At 45.1% G+C, this 16188-nt stretch overlaps 1 protein-coding gene across 1 annotated transcript; it reads left to right on the top strand.

The window, feature by feature from the left end:
- Positions 1–395: 395 nt before the first annotated feature.
- Positions 396–8019, top strand: LOC137544828 (vomeronasal type-2 receptor 26-like). The gene is made up of 2 exons (XM_068265950.1): positions 396–480; positions 7109–8019. Exons 1-2 carry the CDS (start codon positions 396–398, stop codon positions 8017–8019), a joined length of 996 nt encoding a protein of 331 aa, XP_068122051.1.
- The last annotated feature ends 8169 nt before the right edge of the window (positions 8020–16188 follow it).

Consider the following 16188-nt stretch of genomic DNA (forward strand, 5'->3'; position numbering starts at 1 on the left):
TAATTAACCATTGTTACCCTTAGAAGCTATCCAAAGTATAGAAGGGTCGGCACCACCAAGTAGTAAATATAGCTCTTTATTCCAGCAGTAACAGACACTGTTTCGGGCTAACAAGCCCTTTATCAAACTGCTCACCATGTGTAAAACACCACCACCTTATATACCCACCCACAAAATGGGTGGCAACACAGGAGGACCTGATGGGGAACTTTAGAAATGTCATAAAACACTCACCAAGAGCGAAGAAAACATTAGGATGCCAGGAAGTAGCTGCAACGTGTATTGAAAGCCATATGTCCAATCACAGCAGCTGTACGCCGCCGACCAATCACAGAAGGCAGTCCCCGCCGTCCAATCGAACACAACAACGCTTGGAGCAAACCTCACAGCGCGCTATGACTGACGCTGGCCAATTAGGGCGGCTGAAGCCGTCAACCAGTCACAAGCGTCTTCCAGCGTCGCCCCACATGACGTCACGATGTAATTACGTGCGTCTAAGAGGGAAGATCATAGGTAGTCTCCATGCGTATAGAGGGGCGTGCGCTGTCGCAACATTATCGCACCGCCCACATAGAGGAGGACATATAACTACATAGATAAAATAGGGCATGGGGTGTCATGACAACGCCGCTCCGCCCTTGTAAACAAAGGGAGTAAGTATAAATCCTAGCTACAAGCATCACTAACAAACATGTGATAGAAAGAAAAAACTCACATGTAAACAAAAATAATATAACTCACAGATTCCCAGCAGGTCCTCCCGTGTCAACATTAAAATAAGGCAAGAGCACCTGTTAAAATATAAAAGAAAAAGAAAACAGATGTTAAAGACCAGCATAGTGTGCAACTCTCACTTACAAGCAAAATCTGAGATCATATTCTTTATTGAGACCCCCTGGACCCATGGTACCAAGTCTACGTATCCAATAAGCCTCCTTACGTAGCAGTTCTTTGTCCCGGCTCCCACCCCTAAAACCAGCAGATACCCCATCAATGACAGTGACTCTAAGTTGGGAAACCGCATGTCGGAAATTATGAAAATGCTCTGCCACCGTGACAGTACATTGGGGATTACGAATGTTGGATTTATGCGATGATATGCGGTCCTTAAGACGCTGAGTCGTCTTACCAATATAGGAAAGACCGCACGGACATTTAAGCATGTAAACAACATACGTAGAATCACAATTGTAAATCCCATTAATCTGCAAAGGAGTACAAAGAGAAGGGTGAGAAAACGTTTTGCCTCTGATAACGTTATTGCACATGTGGCAGCTAAGGCATGGATACATGCCACGCCGACCCTCACCCGAACGCTTGGGGATAGCCGCCGTAATCTTATCACGGATGGTGGGAGCACGTTTAAAGGACATGAGAGGAGGGTACCTAAACTCAGGTACCGCAGGTAACCCATCTCTCAAAATATGCCAATGTTTGCGGATGCTATGAGAAATAGCATCACTGCAAACATTGTACGTGGAGACAAAAGGTAATCTAACACCCATACCCCCCATACCACGTTTTGTCCTGGGTCTAAAATAACGGTCTGGATAACCCCGTTTCTTAAATTTCTCCACCATCTCCCGGCCGCGTGCCTCTCTGGTAGGTCCATCGCTGACAATTCTAGACACACGAGAAAGTTGACTGTGTGGTATACTCTCCTTGGTGCCCATGGGGTGAAAGCTGCAAAAGTGAAGCACCGAATTCCGATCCGTGCATTTCACATGCAGATCTGTCACCACCCCAGAGTCACCAAGGGAGTGATCGAGTAACAAACATCCAAACATCCAAACATCCAAACATCCAAACTTTCTCATCCTACTAATATAATAAATGGGAAAGTTCGGATGTTTGGATGTTTGGATGTTTGTTACTCGATCACGCAAAAACGGCTAAACGGATTTGAATGAAATTTGGCACACACATAGTACATTACCTGGAATAAAGTATAGGATACTTTTTATTCCCATAGCCAAAAAGGGGCGGAGACAAATACAAATTTCACTGGAAAATTTAAACTGCAGCATTTCTTACACTGTTAATGGTAGGGTTCTCAAACTTTGCACAGTTGGTCACTAGGTGACTGGGATTAATATTCAGAAAGGTGGGAGAAGCCTACAAAAGCCAATCATAATTCACCTATTGATTTTCAAGGGGAATATTTACATTGCTGCCATATTTGCACTGTTAATGGCACAAGCCTCAAACCTGGTACAGTTGATCATTGGGTGACTGGGGTTCAATTTCAGAAAGGGGGTGGAGCCACAAACAGCCAATCTTATTTGTTTCATTTTAATGCAGGTTATGGATGCCAAACACCACAAAGCTCACAAACTTGGTAATTGAGTAATTGTGTGTGAGGGTTAGAAAAGTGGACACAGCCAACACCAGCCAAATACATAAGGGGACAACACAGGGTGATAAGTACGCGGAGACAAATACAAATTTTACTGGGAAAATGTAAACTGCAGACATTCTTACACTATTAATTGTAGGGTTCTCAAACTTTGCACAGTTAATTAATGGGTGACTGGGATTAATATTCAGAAAAGTGTGTGGAGCCTACACAAGCCAATCAAAAATTACCTATTGATTTTTCAGGGGAATATTTCATTGCTGCCATTCTTGCACTGTTAATGGCACAAGCCTCAAACCTGGTACAGTTTATCATTGGGTGACTGGGGTTTAAATTGATAAAAGGGGGTGGAGCCACAAACAGACAATCCTATTTGTTTCATTTTAATGCAGGTTATGGATGCCAAAAAACGCAAAGCTCACAAACTTGGTCATTGAGTAATTGAGTAATTGTGTGTTAAGGTTAGGAAAAGTGGACGCAGCCAACACCAGCCAAGTACATAATCGGGCAATACCGGGTCATCAGTGGGCGGTGACAAATACACATTTCACGGAGAAAATGTAAACTGCAGCCATTCTCACACTGTTAATGGTAGGATTCTCAAACTTTGCACAGTTGGTCACTGGGTGACTGGGATTAATATTCAGAAAAGTGGGTGGAGCCTACAAAAGAAAATCAAAATTCACCTATTGATTTTCAAGGGGAATATTTACATTGCTGCCATTCTTGCACTGTTAATAGCGCAAGCCTTAAACCTGGTACAGTTGGTCATTGGGTGACTGGGGCTCACATTTAGACAAAGGGGTGGAGCCACAAACAGCCAATCAGATTTGTTTAATCTCAATGCAAATTATTGATGCCAAAGACCGCAAAGCGCACAAACTTAAGGCTCATACACACATCAGACCATGGTCTTTGGAAAATGAAAGATCACAGACCAGTTTTACCCCCTTCCATGTAGTATGAGAGCCATACCTACACAGTCTATTCTATGGAGCTGAACTCCCCATCAGAAAAAAAACTTTGCAAGATGCTGCACACACAGATGCTGTACAGACACAAAAGATCAGTAGCTGCAAAAGATCTGTTCCTGCCAAAAATCCAACCCTGCAAATTGCAATGATAGTCTATGAGATCTGCAGATCATCATACACACATGATTTAACTGACAGATCTGCAGATCTGAAAATCCAACCTGGTGGATCTGATCTGCAGATGAATGTCAGTTAAATCATGTGTGTACGATGATCTGCAGTTCTCATAGACTATCATTGCAATTTGCAGGGTTGGATTTTTGGCAGGAACAGATCTTTTGCAGCTACAGATCTTTTGTGTCTGTACAGCATCTGTGTGTGCAGCATCTTGCAAAGATTTTTTTCTGATGGGGAGTTCAGCTCCATAGAAAAGACTGTGTAGGTATGGCTCTCATACTACATGGAAGGGGGTAAAACAGATCTGTGATCTTTCATTTTCAAAAGACTATGGTCTGATGTGTGTATGAGCCTTTGGTCATTAAGTAATTAAGTAATTGTGTGTTAGGGTTAGGAAAAGGGGGTGGGGCCAACACCAGCCAAATACATACCCGGGCAACGCCGGGCGTCCAGCTAGTATATATATATATATATATATATATATATATATATATATATATATATGTATATTAGTGGCAACAGCCTTAAAATTGCAGGATTCGCCTGTGGAGTGGAGTCTTGGTCTGGACCCTGTTGGTTGTGGCAGTCAGTCTGACATGCGGCGTTCAGAGATGCTGTGTGTGGGGATTGAGTGAAAAGTCTTCAAGTAGGCAGTAACCCTCTGGGATCCATGCCTCATTCATTTTTATAAAGGTGAGATAATCCACTGAGATAATCCACACTCTTCTGACCAGGGGCGTAACTAGACATCACTGGGCCCCCCTGCAAAACTTTGGATGGGGCCCCTGGGAAACTTTGGATGGGGCCCCCCACCCCCTTCGCTTTCTGCACAGGAAAACTGAGGACCAATGTGTTTTCCCCATGCAGATAACAACACTTAGACTTTAAGGAAACGTCAGGCAATCTATGCTACCCCCAGATCTACTTACCCGGGGCTTCCTCCAGCCCCTTGCAGCCGACAAGTCCCTCGTTGCAGCTCTGCTCCCAGTACACACATACACACACAGCTGTATTATTGTACTACATGAGAGCACATGCTATATGGAGGAACAACAATGCTGAACCTAAGATATAGTATCAATGTAACTTTGGCAAAACATTCAGAATGTCACAAGCTCTCAATGAAGCAGCAACAGTAAAGGTGGCCATACATACACTGGTCGATTTGCCATCAGATTCGACCAACAGATAGATCCCTCTCTGATCGAATCTGATCAGAGAGGGATCATATGCCCACCTTACTGCAAACAGATTGTGAATCAATTTCAGCCTGAAACCGATCACAATCTGTGGAGCTGCCGCTGCTGCCGTCCCCCCTGCATACATTACCTGCTCCGGCTGGCGCGAGTCCCCTTCCCTGGTCTCTGCTGTCTTCTTCTCCGCTCCGGGCTCCGGCTACTGAACTTCCTGTCCAGGGGAAGTTTAAACATAAGAGGGAACTTACTATTTAAACTTCCTGCCGGGACAGGAAGTTCTGTGTAGCAGGAAGGGCCAGGAGTGGAGAAGAAGACCGCAGAGACCAGGGGAGGGGACTTGCGCCGGCCGGAGCAGGTAATGTATACCCGCTGTATTGCGTCGGTCGCCGGGCATTCGAAAGCCGCTAACGACGCACTCCCGACCCGCCGGCGACCAAGGAAAATCTTCTGCACGGATGGGTCGACAGGAATTGACGGGAACAATCGATTTCGGACGGAAATCAATCATTCTGTCAGCGGTGTGCGCGTCGATTTCACAGCCATTTCGATCACTGTTATCGAAACGGCTGTATATCGGCGGGAAAATCGTTAGGAGTATGGGCCCCTTAAGACATCAATCTCCACTCCATTGAGTTGTAAAAGTATTCAGAGGTCATAAAGTCATTAGCCTGTGTGATAAGAATCATTTTGCTGAAGAGGGAAAGTGTACAAACAAAGGAGTCACATTTTGAAAATAAGTTGTAAAGTCTTTGTCAAGTCTTTAGAACTTTGCAGCAGTGAGAGACAGATGTTTTTTATGAACCCTAGGGAGCAGGGATTGTGTACAAATTCCAAAGTGTGTGTGAGTCCTTATCTGTGTGGTGGACACATGCAGTCAATATAACAATGCTGTAAGAGCAGAATACGTTTTTTTTTTCTCCATGCCCTTAGCTATCAGTCTCTCAAACCTTTTCCCCCCACAGGCCCCCTGTGGCGTCTGGGCCCCCCTGCAGAGGCATCCCTTGCAGGGTCTATTGTTACGCCCCTGCTTCTGACCTAATCGACTTCACTTCTCAGTGACGATCCCTCCTGCTGCACTGAAGGTCCTCTCTGACCAGTGGTGCACGGATACAATCCATGATCACGGCATAGGCATGATTCACGAGCATTTTTTCACTATTGTGATCCAAATCTGTGATTGGGAATCCATCACAACAGCCAATCACAAATGCAGCCGTTATTCCAAGTATTCAGCCTGTGATCATGGGAAAAATATCCGTGATTATCACCAGAAAACCTGCCGACTTTATTGGTTAATGGCAAAGCCCCTTACATGGTATGAACACCAAATGTGCCAGATATGTTAAGAATAATAGTGGGAACAATAGGAAAAACATTTTCTTCAAAAAGAAGTTATTATAGTCTTTGAGAAAATCAATTTTAAAATTTTAAAGGAAAAAAGTTTACATTTAAATTCGGTAAATGACAGTTCGTTAATAAAACAAAACTATATTTTTATGTTAAAAAGGTAGTGGGAAAAAATATTATTTTCCTATTTTTAAAAAATGTTTATTTTTTATGTGCAGAGTTTGGGAAATTAAAAAAAAATGTTGTGGGGTCCCCCCACCCAGCATATTTAACCCCTTGTCTCCTATGCTGGCTGGGATAGCCAAAATGTGGAGCCCTGGCTGATTGGAGCTTTGCACCCTGAGCTATATCAGCCCACATGGTCCATGGTATGGAGGACTCCGGGGGAGAGGGGTGGCCAAACCTTCCCCTCCCCCCCCCCCCCGGAGCTTCTGTCAAATCAATGGACAAGGGGGTCTTCCCCATCGGTGCCCCAAGTGGAGGTGGGAGCGATGACTGCCTGAGGGGGGGTTCAAGGTGGCATCTGGGAGTACCCTGGACCCCAGATGCCCGTCCCCTTCCCAGGAGAAATAAGTATAGGGGTACAAAGGGTTAAATGAAATAAAAACACAACAATGAAAAAAGTCCTTTATTAGTCTTAATTAACCAGAAGTACTTACCTGTACCTTTAAAAAAAGTTCCCACGCCAATATCCTCGGGAAAAGGTCCCCACGACAATATCCTCTATCTTGCGATCTTCTGTCACATTGATTGAAGATCATCGCCGCCACACACGCCGCAGCCGCTGAACTGCTCTCAGCTATAGTATAGCTGAGAGCAAAAGGCATCTTTAAAGGTACGAGAGGGTCTGGCCCCAAAACAGTTAAAGTACTATACAGTATATGAGAACATAAATATTACAGTCAGTGTTGCTGCCAGAACACTTCATAAAATTTCAAACATTTCAATAGAAGTATTCTGTACATTTCTGGACACCAACAAATGCTGTGAAGACATTATTATTTCCTCAGACCCTTTAGTAGATAGGTTGATTGTGTTTCTTTATCTCTTGCCTGCAGACAGTGAAAACTGCATAGCATGCCCAGAGAAAGAATGGCCAAATGAGAAGAAGGATCTCTGTGTTCCAAAGCTGATGGAGTTTCTCTCCTACACCGAGGATGCTATTACTTCAGTATTTTTGTCTGTCTCTTCTTTTTGTTGTCTTCTGACTGGTTTGATATTGTGGATTTTTGTACATTACAAGGACACACCTATAGTTAAAGCTAATAACAGGAACCTGAGCTATCTTCTCCTGGTCTCCATCATGCTGAGCTTCCTCTGTGTCTTCTTGTTCCTCGGTCCTCCAGTAGATGTAACCTGCAGGGCACGTGTGACGTCTTTTGGTGTCATCTTCTCAGCAGCCATCTCTTCTCTCCTTGCCAAAAGTATCATGGTGTGCATTGCTTTTAAAGCCAGCAGCAAACCTGGGAGCTCATGGAAGAAATGGATGGGAGCCAAGCTATCCAATTCTGTCATTTCTGTATGTTTATTGGTCCAAATATTAATCTGTGGCATGTGGTTGTCTATTTCTCCTCCTTTTCAGGATCTAGATCTTCACTCCTTTCAGGACACAATTGTAGTTCAGTGTAATGAAGGATCAGCTATTGGATTTTACTCTGTCCTGGGATATATGGGGCTTCTAGCAACCATAAGTGTCGTCATAGCATTTTTTGCTAGGGCTTTACCAGACACTTTTAATGAGGCCAAGAACATCACGTTCAGCATGCTGGTGTTCTGCAGTGTCTGGATTGCCATGATTCCGGCCTATCTCAGCACCAAAGGGAAATACATGGTGGCTGTGCATGTGTTTGCTATATTGGCTTCAAGTGCTGGACTTCTTGTTTGCATATTTTTTCCAAAATGTTACATAATTTTGTGTAGACCTGAACTTAATACAAAAATAGGTCTGCTTGGAAATAGAATAAAATAAAATTCTCATACTGTATAATATACATAATATAATAAAATATTCTTATTGGAATATATAACAATGAATTCTATAGAGTTTTAAAACGCTGTCTGTGGGCAGCATGGTGGTGCAGTGGTTAGCGCTCTTGCCTTGCTGTGCTGGGTCCCTGGTTCAAATCCCAGCTAGGTCAATATCTGCAAGGAGTTTGTATGTTCTACCCATGTCAGTGTGGTTTTCCTTCGGGCACTCCGGTTTCCTCCCACATCCCAAATACATATAGATAAGATAATTGGCTTTCCCCTAAATTTGCCCTAGACTACGATGCATACATAAACATATGACTATAGTAGGGATTAGATTGTGAGCTCCTCTGAGGGGCAGTTAGTGACAAGACAATATACTCTGTGCAGCTCTGCAGAAGTTGTTGGCGCAATATAAATAATAACTAGCCGACCCGCGGCGTAGCATACGCCGCATAAGGGGGTAGAGGGCAGGAAGGGGGTATTGGGCACAGCGGCGGGGAGGGGGGTCGGACCCCCCTTCAACTGGGTCCCTCATGTGTGCTCCCCCTCCAGCTTAAGCTCAGCAGATACCCCCCCCCTCACCTGGGTCCCCCATGTGCACTCCCCCTCCTGCTTAAGCTCAGCAGGAACCCCCCCTCACCTGGGTCCCCCATGTGCGCTCCCCCTCCTGCTTAAGCTCAGCAGGAACTCCCCCCTCACCTGGGTCCCCATGTGTGCTCTACCTTCAGCTTAAGCTCAGCAGGAACTCCCCCCCCTCACCTGGGTCCCCCATGTGTGCTCTACCTCCAGCTTAAGCTCAGCAGGAACTCCCCCCCTCACCTGGGTCCCCCATGTGCGCTCCCCCTCCTGCTTAAGCTCAGCAGGAACTCCCCCCTCACCTGGGTCCCCCATGTGCACTCCCCCTCCTGCTTAAGCTCAGCAGGAACCCCCTTTCACCTGGGTCCCCTATGTGCGCTCCCCCTCCTGCTTAAGTTTAGCAGGAACCCCCCTTCACCTGGGTCCCCCATGTGCGCTCCCCCTCCTGCTTAAGCACAGTAGCAGCCACCACTATTAGTAAGAGGCAGCGGCGGGGATGACTCACCTCTTCCGTGTTCCATCGTGCGTTCCACTGTTGTCACTTCCTGCAATGCCACCCACTGTATTGGTGTAATTTGTCTTTTTAAAACAGAAAGAAATCTGCAATAATTCAGCTAAAAGTGAACTTTTGTGGTTACCCACAATGCACTGCTACTAAATATCTATATATATAATAGAGTAAGTGCCTCAACCTTCAAACAAGAAGAAGAAGTAGTGCCCTGCCCCCAGGGCCGGTCCAAGCAAGAAGAAGGGGCTGGTCCAAGCAAGAAGAAGAAGTAGTGTCATATCAAACCAAGGGCAAAGAGGGATCATTTGCATATTCAGTAGCAGTGCATTGTGGGTAACCACAAATGTTCACTTATAGCTGAATTATTGCAGATTTCCTTCTGTTTTAAGAAGGAAAATTACACCAAGCTTTGTTTTTTTTAGTAGGAGGACTTTTTGGTCTCTTTTATCCTCCTATATACATTCCGAGTGGTTTGGGTCACCCTGAGCTGCTTGGTTACTCTGTTGTACTGGTCCAAGCCCTATCTCATACAGCCATATCAATCCCTACTATGTACTGATGAGGACCAAAAGGCTGAACTAGGCTGTCACATGTGGGTTTGATATGACTATGTAAAGTTTAAAGCTATAGGGCTTGATTCACAAAGCGGTGCAAACTGTTTAGCACGTGGAGTGCAGTAGAGATGGGAAGTTCGGATCTTTTCAATGATCCGGATGATTCAAATCGGATCTTTGAAGAGATCCGGATCTTTGATCCGAATCTCGGATCATTTTACTACCGAAGCATTTGGGGGTGAAATGAATAGCAGGACAGGTCTTTCCCTGCTGTGGACAGGAGAAGGGGAGAAGATGGACAGAGATGGGAGGAGGGACGAGCAGAGAGCACAATACCCACATGCTGCAATCATGCTTTACATGTATTTCACCTCTATAATCATCTGTGTACTTTGAAAGCAAACGTCGCAGTGAAAGAAAGCATTCCCCAAAGCATTCCCAGAAGTGAAGTGCAGCTGTTTAGAGCAGTTCAGGAGGATCATATTGCCTTTCAATCACAGTGCCTGCAAAGTTACTGAGCTGTGCTGAGCAAAAAGTTTCCAATGTGATCACTGTGCAGCACTACGGAACAGCCAGCCTATAATGGGCAGCACATTGCAGCCAGTATGTGTGCTCTACACATATCTGGCAGTGGCACCTATGTCCCCTCTCTCATCTACCTGTGGCTGCAAGGCAGGCTCCCCTCCAACTCAGCGATCCATCCCTGCTCTGCTTCCAGGACCCCACTGCCCGCTGAGAGGGGGCGTGTCGCTCCTTGCCCCGCCCCTTTTTCGATCCGAATCACTCATTTTGATGATTCGGGTGATTCGACTCACAAAATAGATTCGGATGAAAGATCCGAATCGTTCATGATCCGGACAACACTAGAGTGCAGTTTGTGGACTTTTGTGTGTGCAAAGTGCCGTGATTCGCTCTATTGCGGTCTTTTGCGTGTGCGATTTGTGCGATCACAGACTTTTGCGCGCGCAAAAGACTGTGATCGCGCAAATGGCGGCACTTTGCGCGCGCAAAAGTCTGCGAACAGCACTTCACGTGCTAACTGTTTAGCTTAACAGTTTGCACCACTTTGTGAATCAGGCCCATAGGCTTGCTTGACTTACCATGGGTGAAAAGGAATAATTTGCATATTTAGTAGCAGTGCATTGTGGGTAACCACAAATGTTCACTTATAGCTGAATTATTGCAGATTTGCTTCTGTTTTAAGAAGGGAAATTACACCAAGCTTTGCTTTTTTTAGTAGGAGCTCTTTTGGTCTCTTTTATCCTCCTATACATACTAATGGTTTGGGTCACCCTGAGCTGCTTGGTTACTCTGTTGTACTGGCCCAAGCCCTATCTCATACAGGCTTATCAATCTCTGCTATGTACTGATGAGGATTGAAAGTCTGAAATAGACTGTCGCATGTGTGTTTGATATGATGGTGTAAATTGCAAAGCTATAGGGCCTGATTCTCAAAGCAGTGCAAACTGTTTAGCATGGGTGTGCTGAACAGTTAGCACGAGAAGTGCCGCGATTCGCTTGATCACGGTCTTTTGCGTGCGCAATTTGCCACGAGTTGCACGAATGCGGAGTTTTACGCGCGTGCAAAAGTCCGCAAACCGCACTTCACGTGCTAACTGTTTGCATTGCTTTGTGAATCAGGCCCATAGGCTTGCTTGACTTACCAAGGGTGAAAAGGAATAATTTGCATATTTAGTAGCGGTGCATTGTGGGTAACCACAAATGTTCACTTATAGCTGAATTATTGCAGATTTGCTTCTGTTTTAAGAAGCCAAATTACACCAAGCTTTGATTTTTTTGAGTAGAAGGTCTTTTTAGTCCCTTTTATCCCCCTATACATTCCGAGTGGTTTGGGTCGCTCTGAGCTGCTTGGTTACTCTGTTGTACTGGTCCAAGCCCTATCTCATACTGCCTTATCAATCCCTGTCATGTACTGATGAGGATCAAAAGTCTGAAACAGGCTGTGTAAAACTTAAAGCTACAGGATTGCTATACACCAGTCGTTCTGGATGCTTGCTTGAGTTACTAAGGGTTAAAAAGAATAATTGGCATATTTAGTAGCAGTGCATTGTGGGTAACCACAAATGTTCACTTATAGCTGAATTATTGCAGATTTCCTTCTGATTTAAAAAGGCAACTTACACCAATACAGTGGGTGGCACTGCAGGAAGTGACGACAGTGGAACGCATGATGGAACACGGAAGAGATGAGTCATCCCTGCCCGCTGCCTCTTACTAATAGTGGCGGCTGCTACTGTGCTTAAGCAGGAGGGGGAGCGCACATGGGGGACCCAGGTGAGGGGGGGTTCCTGCTGAGCTTAAGCAGGAGGGTGAGTGCACATGGGGGACCCAGGTGAGGGGGGGAGTTACTGCTGAGCTGAAGCTGGAGGTAGAGCACACATGGGGGACCCAGGTGAGGGGGGGTTCCTGCTGAGCTTAAGCTGGAGGGGGAGCGCACATGGGGGACCCAGTTGAGAGGGGGTCCGACCCCCCTCCCCGCCGCTGTGCCCAATACCCCCTTCCTGCCCTCTACCCCCTTATGCGGCGTATGCTACGCCGCGGGTCGGCTAGTCTAAATATATAATAGAGTAAGTGCCTCAACCTTCAAACAAGAAGAAGAAGTAGCGCCCTGCCCCCAGGGCCGGTCCAAGCAAGAAGAAGGGGCTGGTCCAAGCAAGAAGAAGAAGTAGTGTCATATCAAACCAAGGGCAAAGAGGGATCATTTGCATATTCAGTAGCAGTGCATTGTGGGTAACCACAAATGTTCACTTATAGCTGAATTATGGAAGCAGAGCAGGGATGGATCGCTGAGTTGGAGGGGAGCCTGCCTTGCAGCCACAGGTAGATGAGAGAGGGGACATGGGTGCCACTGCCAGATATGTGTAGAGCACACATACTGGCTGCAATGTGCTGCCCATTATAGGCTGGCTGTTCCGTAGTGATCACATTGGAAACTTTTTGCTCAGCACAGCTCAGTAACTTTGCAGGCACTGTGATTGAAAGGCAATATGATCCTCCTGAACTGCTCTAAACAGCTGCACTTCACTTCTGGGAATGCTTTGGGGAATGCTTTCTTTCACTGCGACGTTTGCTTTCAAAGTACACAGATGAACATATAGGTGAAATACATGTAAAGCATGATTGCAGCATGTGGGTATTGTGCTCTCTGCTCGTCCCTCCTCCCATCTCTGTCCATCTTCTCCCCTTCTCCTGTCCACAGCAGGGAAAGACCTGTCCTGCTATTCATTTCACCCCCGAATGCTTCGGTAGTAAAATGATCCGAGATTCGGATCAAAGATCCGGATCTCTTCAATGATCCGATTTGAATCATCCGGATCATTGAAAAGATCCGAACTTCCCATCTCTACTGCACTCCACGTGCTAAACAGTTTGCACCGCTTTGTGAATCAAGCCCTATAGCTTTAAATTTTACATAGTCATATCAAACCCACATGTGACAGCCTAGTTCAGCCTTTTGGTCCTCATCAGTACATAGCAGGGATTGATATGGCTGTATGAGATAGGGCTTGGACCAGTACAACAGAGTAACCAAGCAGCTCAGGGTGACCCAAACCACTCGGAATGTGTATAGGAGGATAAAAGAGACCAAAAAGCCCTCCTACTAAAAAAAGCAAAGCTTGGTGTAATTTTCCTTCTTAAAACAGAAGGAAATCTGCAATAATTCAGCTATAAGTGAACATTTGTGGTTACCCACAATGCACTGCTACTGAATATGCAAATGATCCCTCTTTGCCCTTGGTTTGATATGACACTACTTCTTCTTCTTGCTTGGACCAGCCCCTTCTTCTTGCTTGGACCGGCCCTGGGGGCAGGGCACTACTTCTTCTTCTTGTTTGAAGGTTGAGGCACTTACTCTATTATATATATAGATAATAATCTGTGGTAATGTAAATATTGCCCTTTTTGGGGATGTACACTCACATTCTTATTATTTGTTAAGAATATTAGTGAATTTGCTGGCAAAAAAGATATGTGCTATTTAACATGTTGGTAATATAACATTTCAGAGCTGGAAGAGGTAAGCCAGAGCTATGCTCAGACTAGCTAAATTAGCAGCTCCTGTTGCTTGCCTGGGTCCCGTGTGCGATCTGCACTGCCCAGCAGGACTTCAGGGCTCTCTTGCCAGCCACCAGAATCCCCATCTCCTCTCTGCTTCCTGGATCGCGGTGGCCAATCAGTGGTGGTGCGGTGGTATGGAGTGGCATGACGTCATTGGGGGGCAGCACTGCAATTAAAGTGGACTGAACTCAAGCACAGGACAGGAGGGAAACAGAGAAATGCAGCCTGCACACATGGGCCTCAATTCTCTAAATTTTATCGAACACTTTATCGAACGTTTGATAATTTACCTCATGAGTAAATTCTAATTTTGAATTAACTACGGTGTTATAGATTTATTGAATGTTTTATGGATAAAATATTTGATACATCTATAATACCTTAGTGAATTCAAATTTAAATTTTACTCATGAGGTAAATTATCAAACGTTCGATAAAGTGTTCGATAAAGTGTTCGATAACTTAGTGAATTGAGGCCACGGAGTGTATCCCCCATCTGGATCAGATCTCTAGCAGGACAGTAGGTAAACATAGAGAAAGGCGCCCAGTATATATGTAGAGAGTTTAGCCTGTCTAATTGCTCCTCATTTGTGATGTGATCTCTCCCCTTTGTCACATGACTGCCATGTCAGAGATGGCAGATAAACTCATTTGAAAGCACAGGATGTTAACAATATTTGGTTCCCACCTGCTTCTGAACTTAGTGCTTTTGCTGATCTGCCTTACTCTCCATATGGGTCCTGCGATGTTCCCTTGATGATGGTCGTCAGCAACGCCTCTTACTGCTGATGGGTATGCGTGACATCACACAACATTACACATTGGGAGTAAACTAGACTTCAAGCAATCATGGTACTTTGTGCAGGAGTTGCCGGGGATATTAGCGATCTGATCCGCCGTGACGGTCTCTGTTATGCTGCAACATTTGCATGGTCGTGGACCTGTTTCCATATCGCAATATGGTGGAAATGACCATTCGGCGCTCAAATATTCTCAGTTGTTGGCAAAATTGTCCCAATAGGTACATAGCCTTACTGTTATCAATTGTTGCCTGGATTATGACTACTCTCTGCCTGCCACCTGTACCCAATGCTCTTTGTGGTTGATTACGGTGCGGAAAACACTTTTTGTCTGAAGTGGGCCTACCCCTTACACTACCTGATCGACCTGTAAATGTGCGTGTTATTTTAAAGCACTTTATTTTACATATTAGGAATGTAATGTGATTTCTGCCGTTTAGAGATTAAAACCTGACTCCTCCTCGTCAACTATGTAATTTTCAGTGGGACTTTCGGCATGGATCCCCTTCCGGCATGCCACAGTCCAGTTGTTAAAGGGAACCTAAACTGAGAAGGATATGGAGTTTTTCCTATTAAAATAATACCAGTTGCCTGACTCTCCTGCTTATACGTGTCTCTAATACTTTTAGCCACAGCCCCTCAACAAGCATGCAGATCAGGTGCTCTGACTGAAGTCAGAATGGTTTAGCTGCATGCTTGTTTCAGTGTGTGATTCAGCCACTACTGCAGCAAATTGTTCAGCAGGAGAGTCAGACGAGTGGTGTTGTTTAAAAGGAAACATCCATATCCCTCTCAGTTTAGGTTCCCTTTAAGCCCCTTGAAACAACTTTTCCATCACTGTTGTGGCCAGAAGCAGCCCCTCTAGGTTTTAGAATTTGCCTGCCCATTGAAGCCTATGGCGGTACATGCAGTTTGTTGGTTCATTAATGTTTACTTCAAATTCTTGTTTGCAAACCGAAAATTTGATGTGCGGAACATGACTACAGATAACCACATTTTGCAGTAGGAACATGACTACAGATAACCACATTTTGCAGTAATAAACTTAAAGGACTTACTAGGCGAATAAAAAAATAAGTATAGTACCTGAAGTACCTCCGTGCAGTTCCGCCGGGTCCCCGCTTCTTAATCTCCGAGAGGGGAGGCACTAGAGCTGCGCAGCCGCACTCGCGTCTATGCGGACTGCGCAGCCGCGGCAACTTGAGTCGGCCATTTTACAGGAGGCATGACAGCCCGACCCGGGCTGTGGAGGCGGGAGTGGCCCGGGGAAGGGGGGAGATTGAGCATCGGGGATCCGGGGGAACTTCACGGAGGGCGCGGACGGCATCCTCCATGCATTCAAATTTGCTTCAGGTACTTTACTTTTTTTGATTCGCCTCATAAGTCCTTTAAGACCAGACAAGTAAGTACAGAAGTAAAGTAAATAAAGTTTATTTGTGACTAGGCAATGTAAGTGTACAGGATCTTCTCAAAAAATTAGCATATTGTGATAAAGTTCATTATTTTCTGTAATGTACTGATAAACATTAGACTTTCATATATTTTAGATTCACATACACACAACTGAAGTAGTTCAAGCCTTTTACTGTTTTAATATTGATGATTTTGGCATACAGCTCATGAAAACCCAAATTCCCTATCTTAAAACA

This window comes from Hyperolius riggenbachi, chromosome 1 (genome assembly GCF_040937935.1).
Source record: "Hyperolius riggenbachi isolate aHypRig1 chromosome 1, aHypRig1.pri, whole genome shotgun sequence".
NCBI classification, from domain to species: Eukaryota; Metazoa; Chordata; class Amphibia; order Anura; family Hyperoliidae; genus Hyperolius; species Hyperolius riggenbachi.

Bases quoted from the DNA above. Each gene is read 5' to 3' on its own strand.
- LOC137544828 (XM_068265950.1), top strand. From the start codon at position 396: ATGACTGACGCTGGCCAATTAGGGCGGCTGAAGCCGTCAACCAGTCAC. The intron at 481-7,108 runs GTAATTACGTGC...TCTTGCCTGCAG, and splicing joins GCCCCACATGACGTCACGAT to ACAGTGAAAACTGCATAGCA.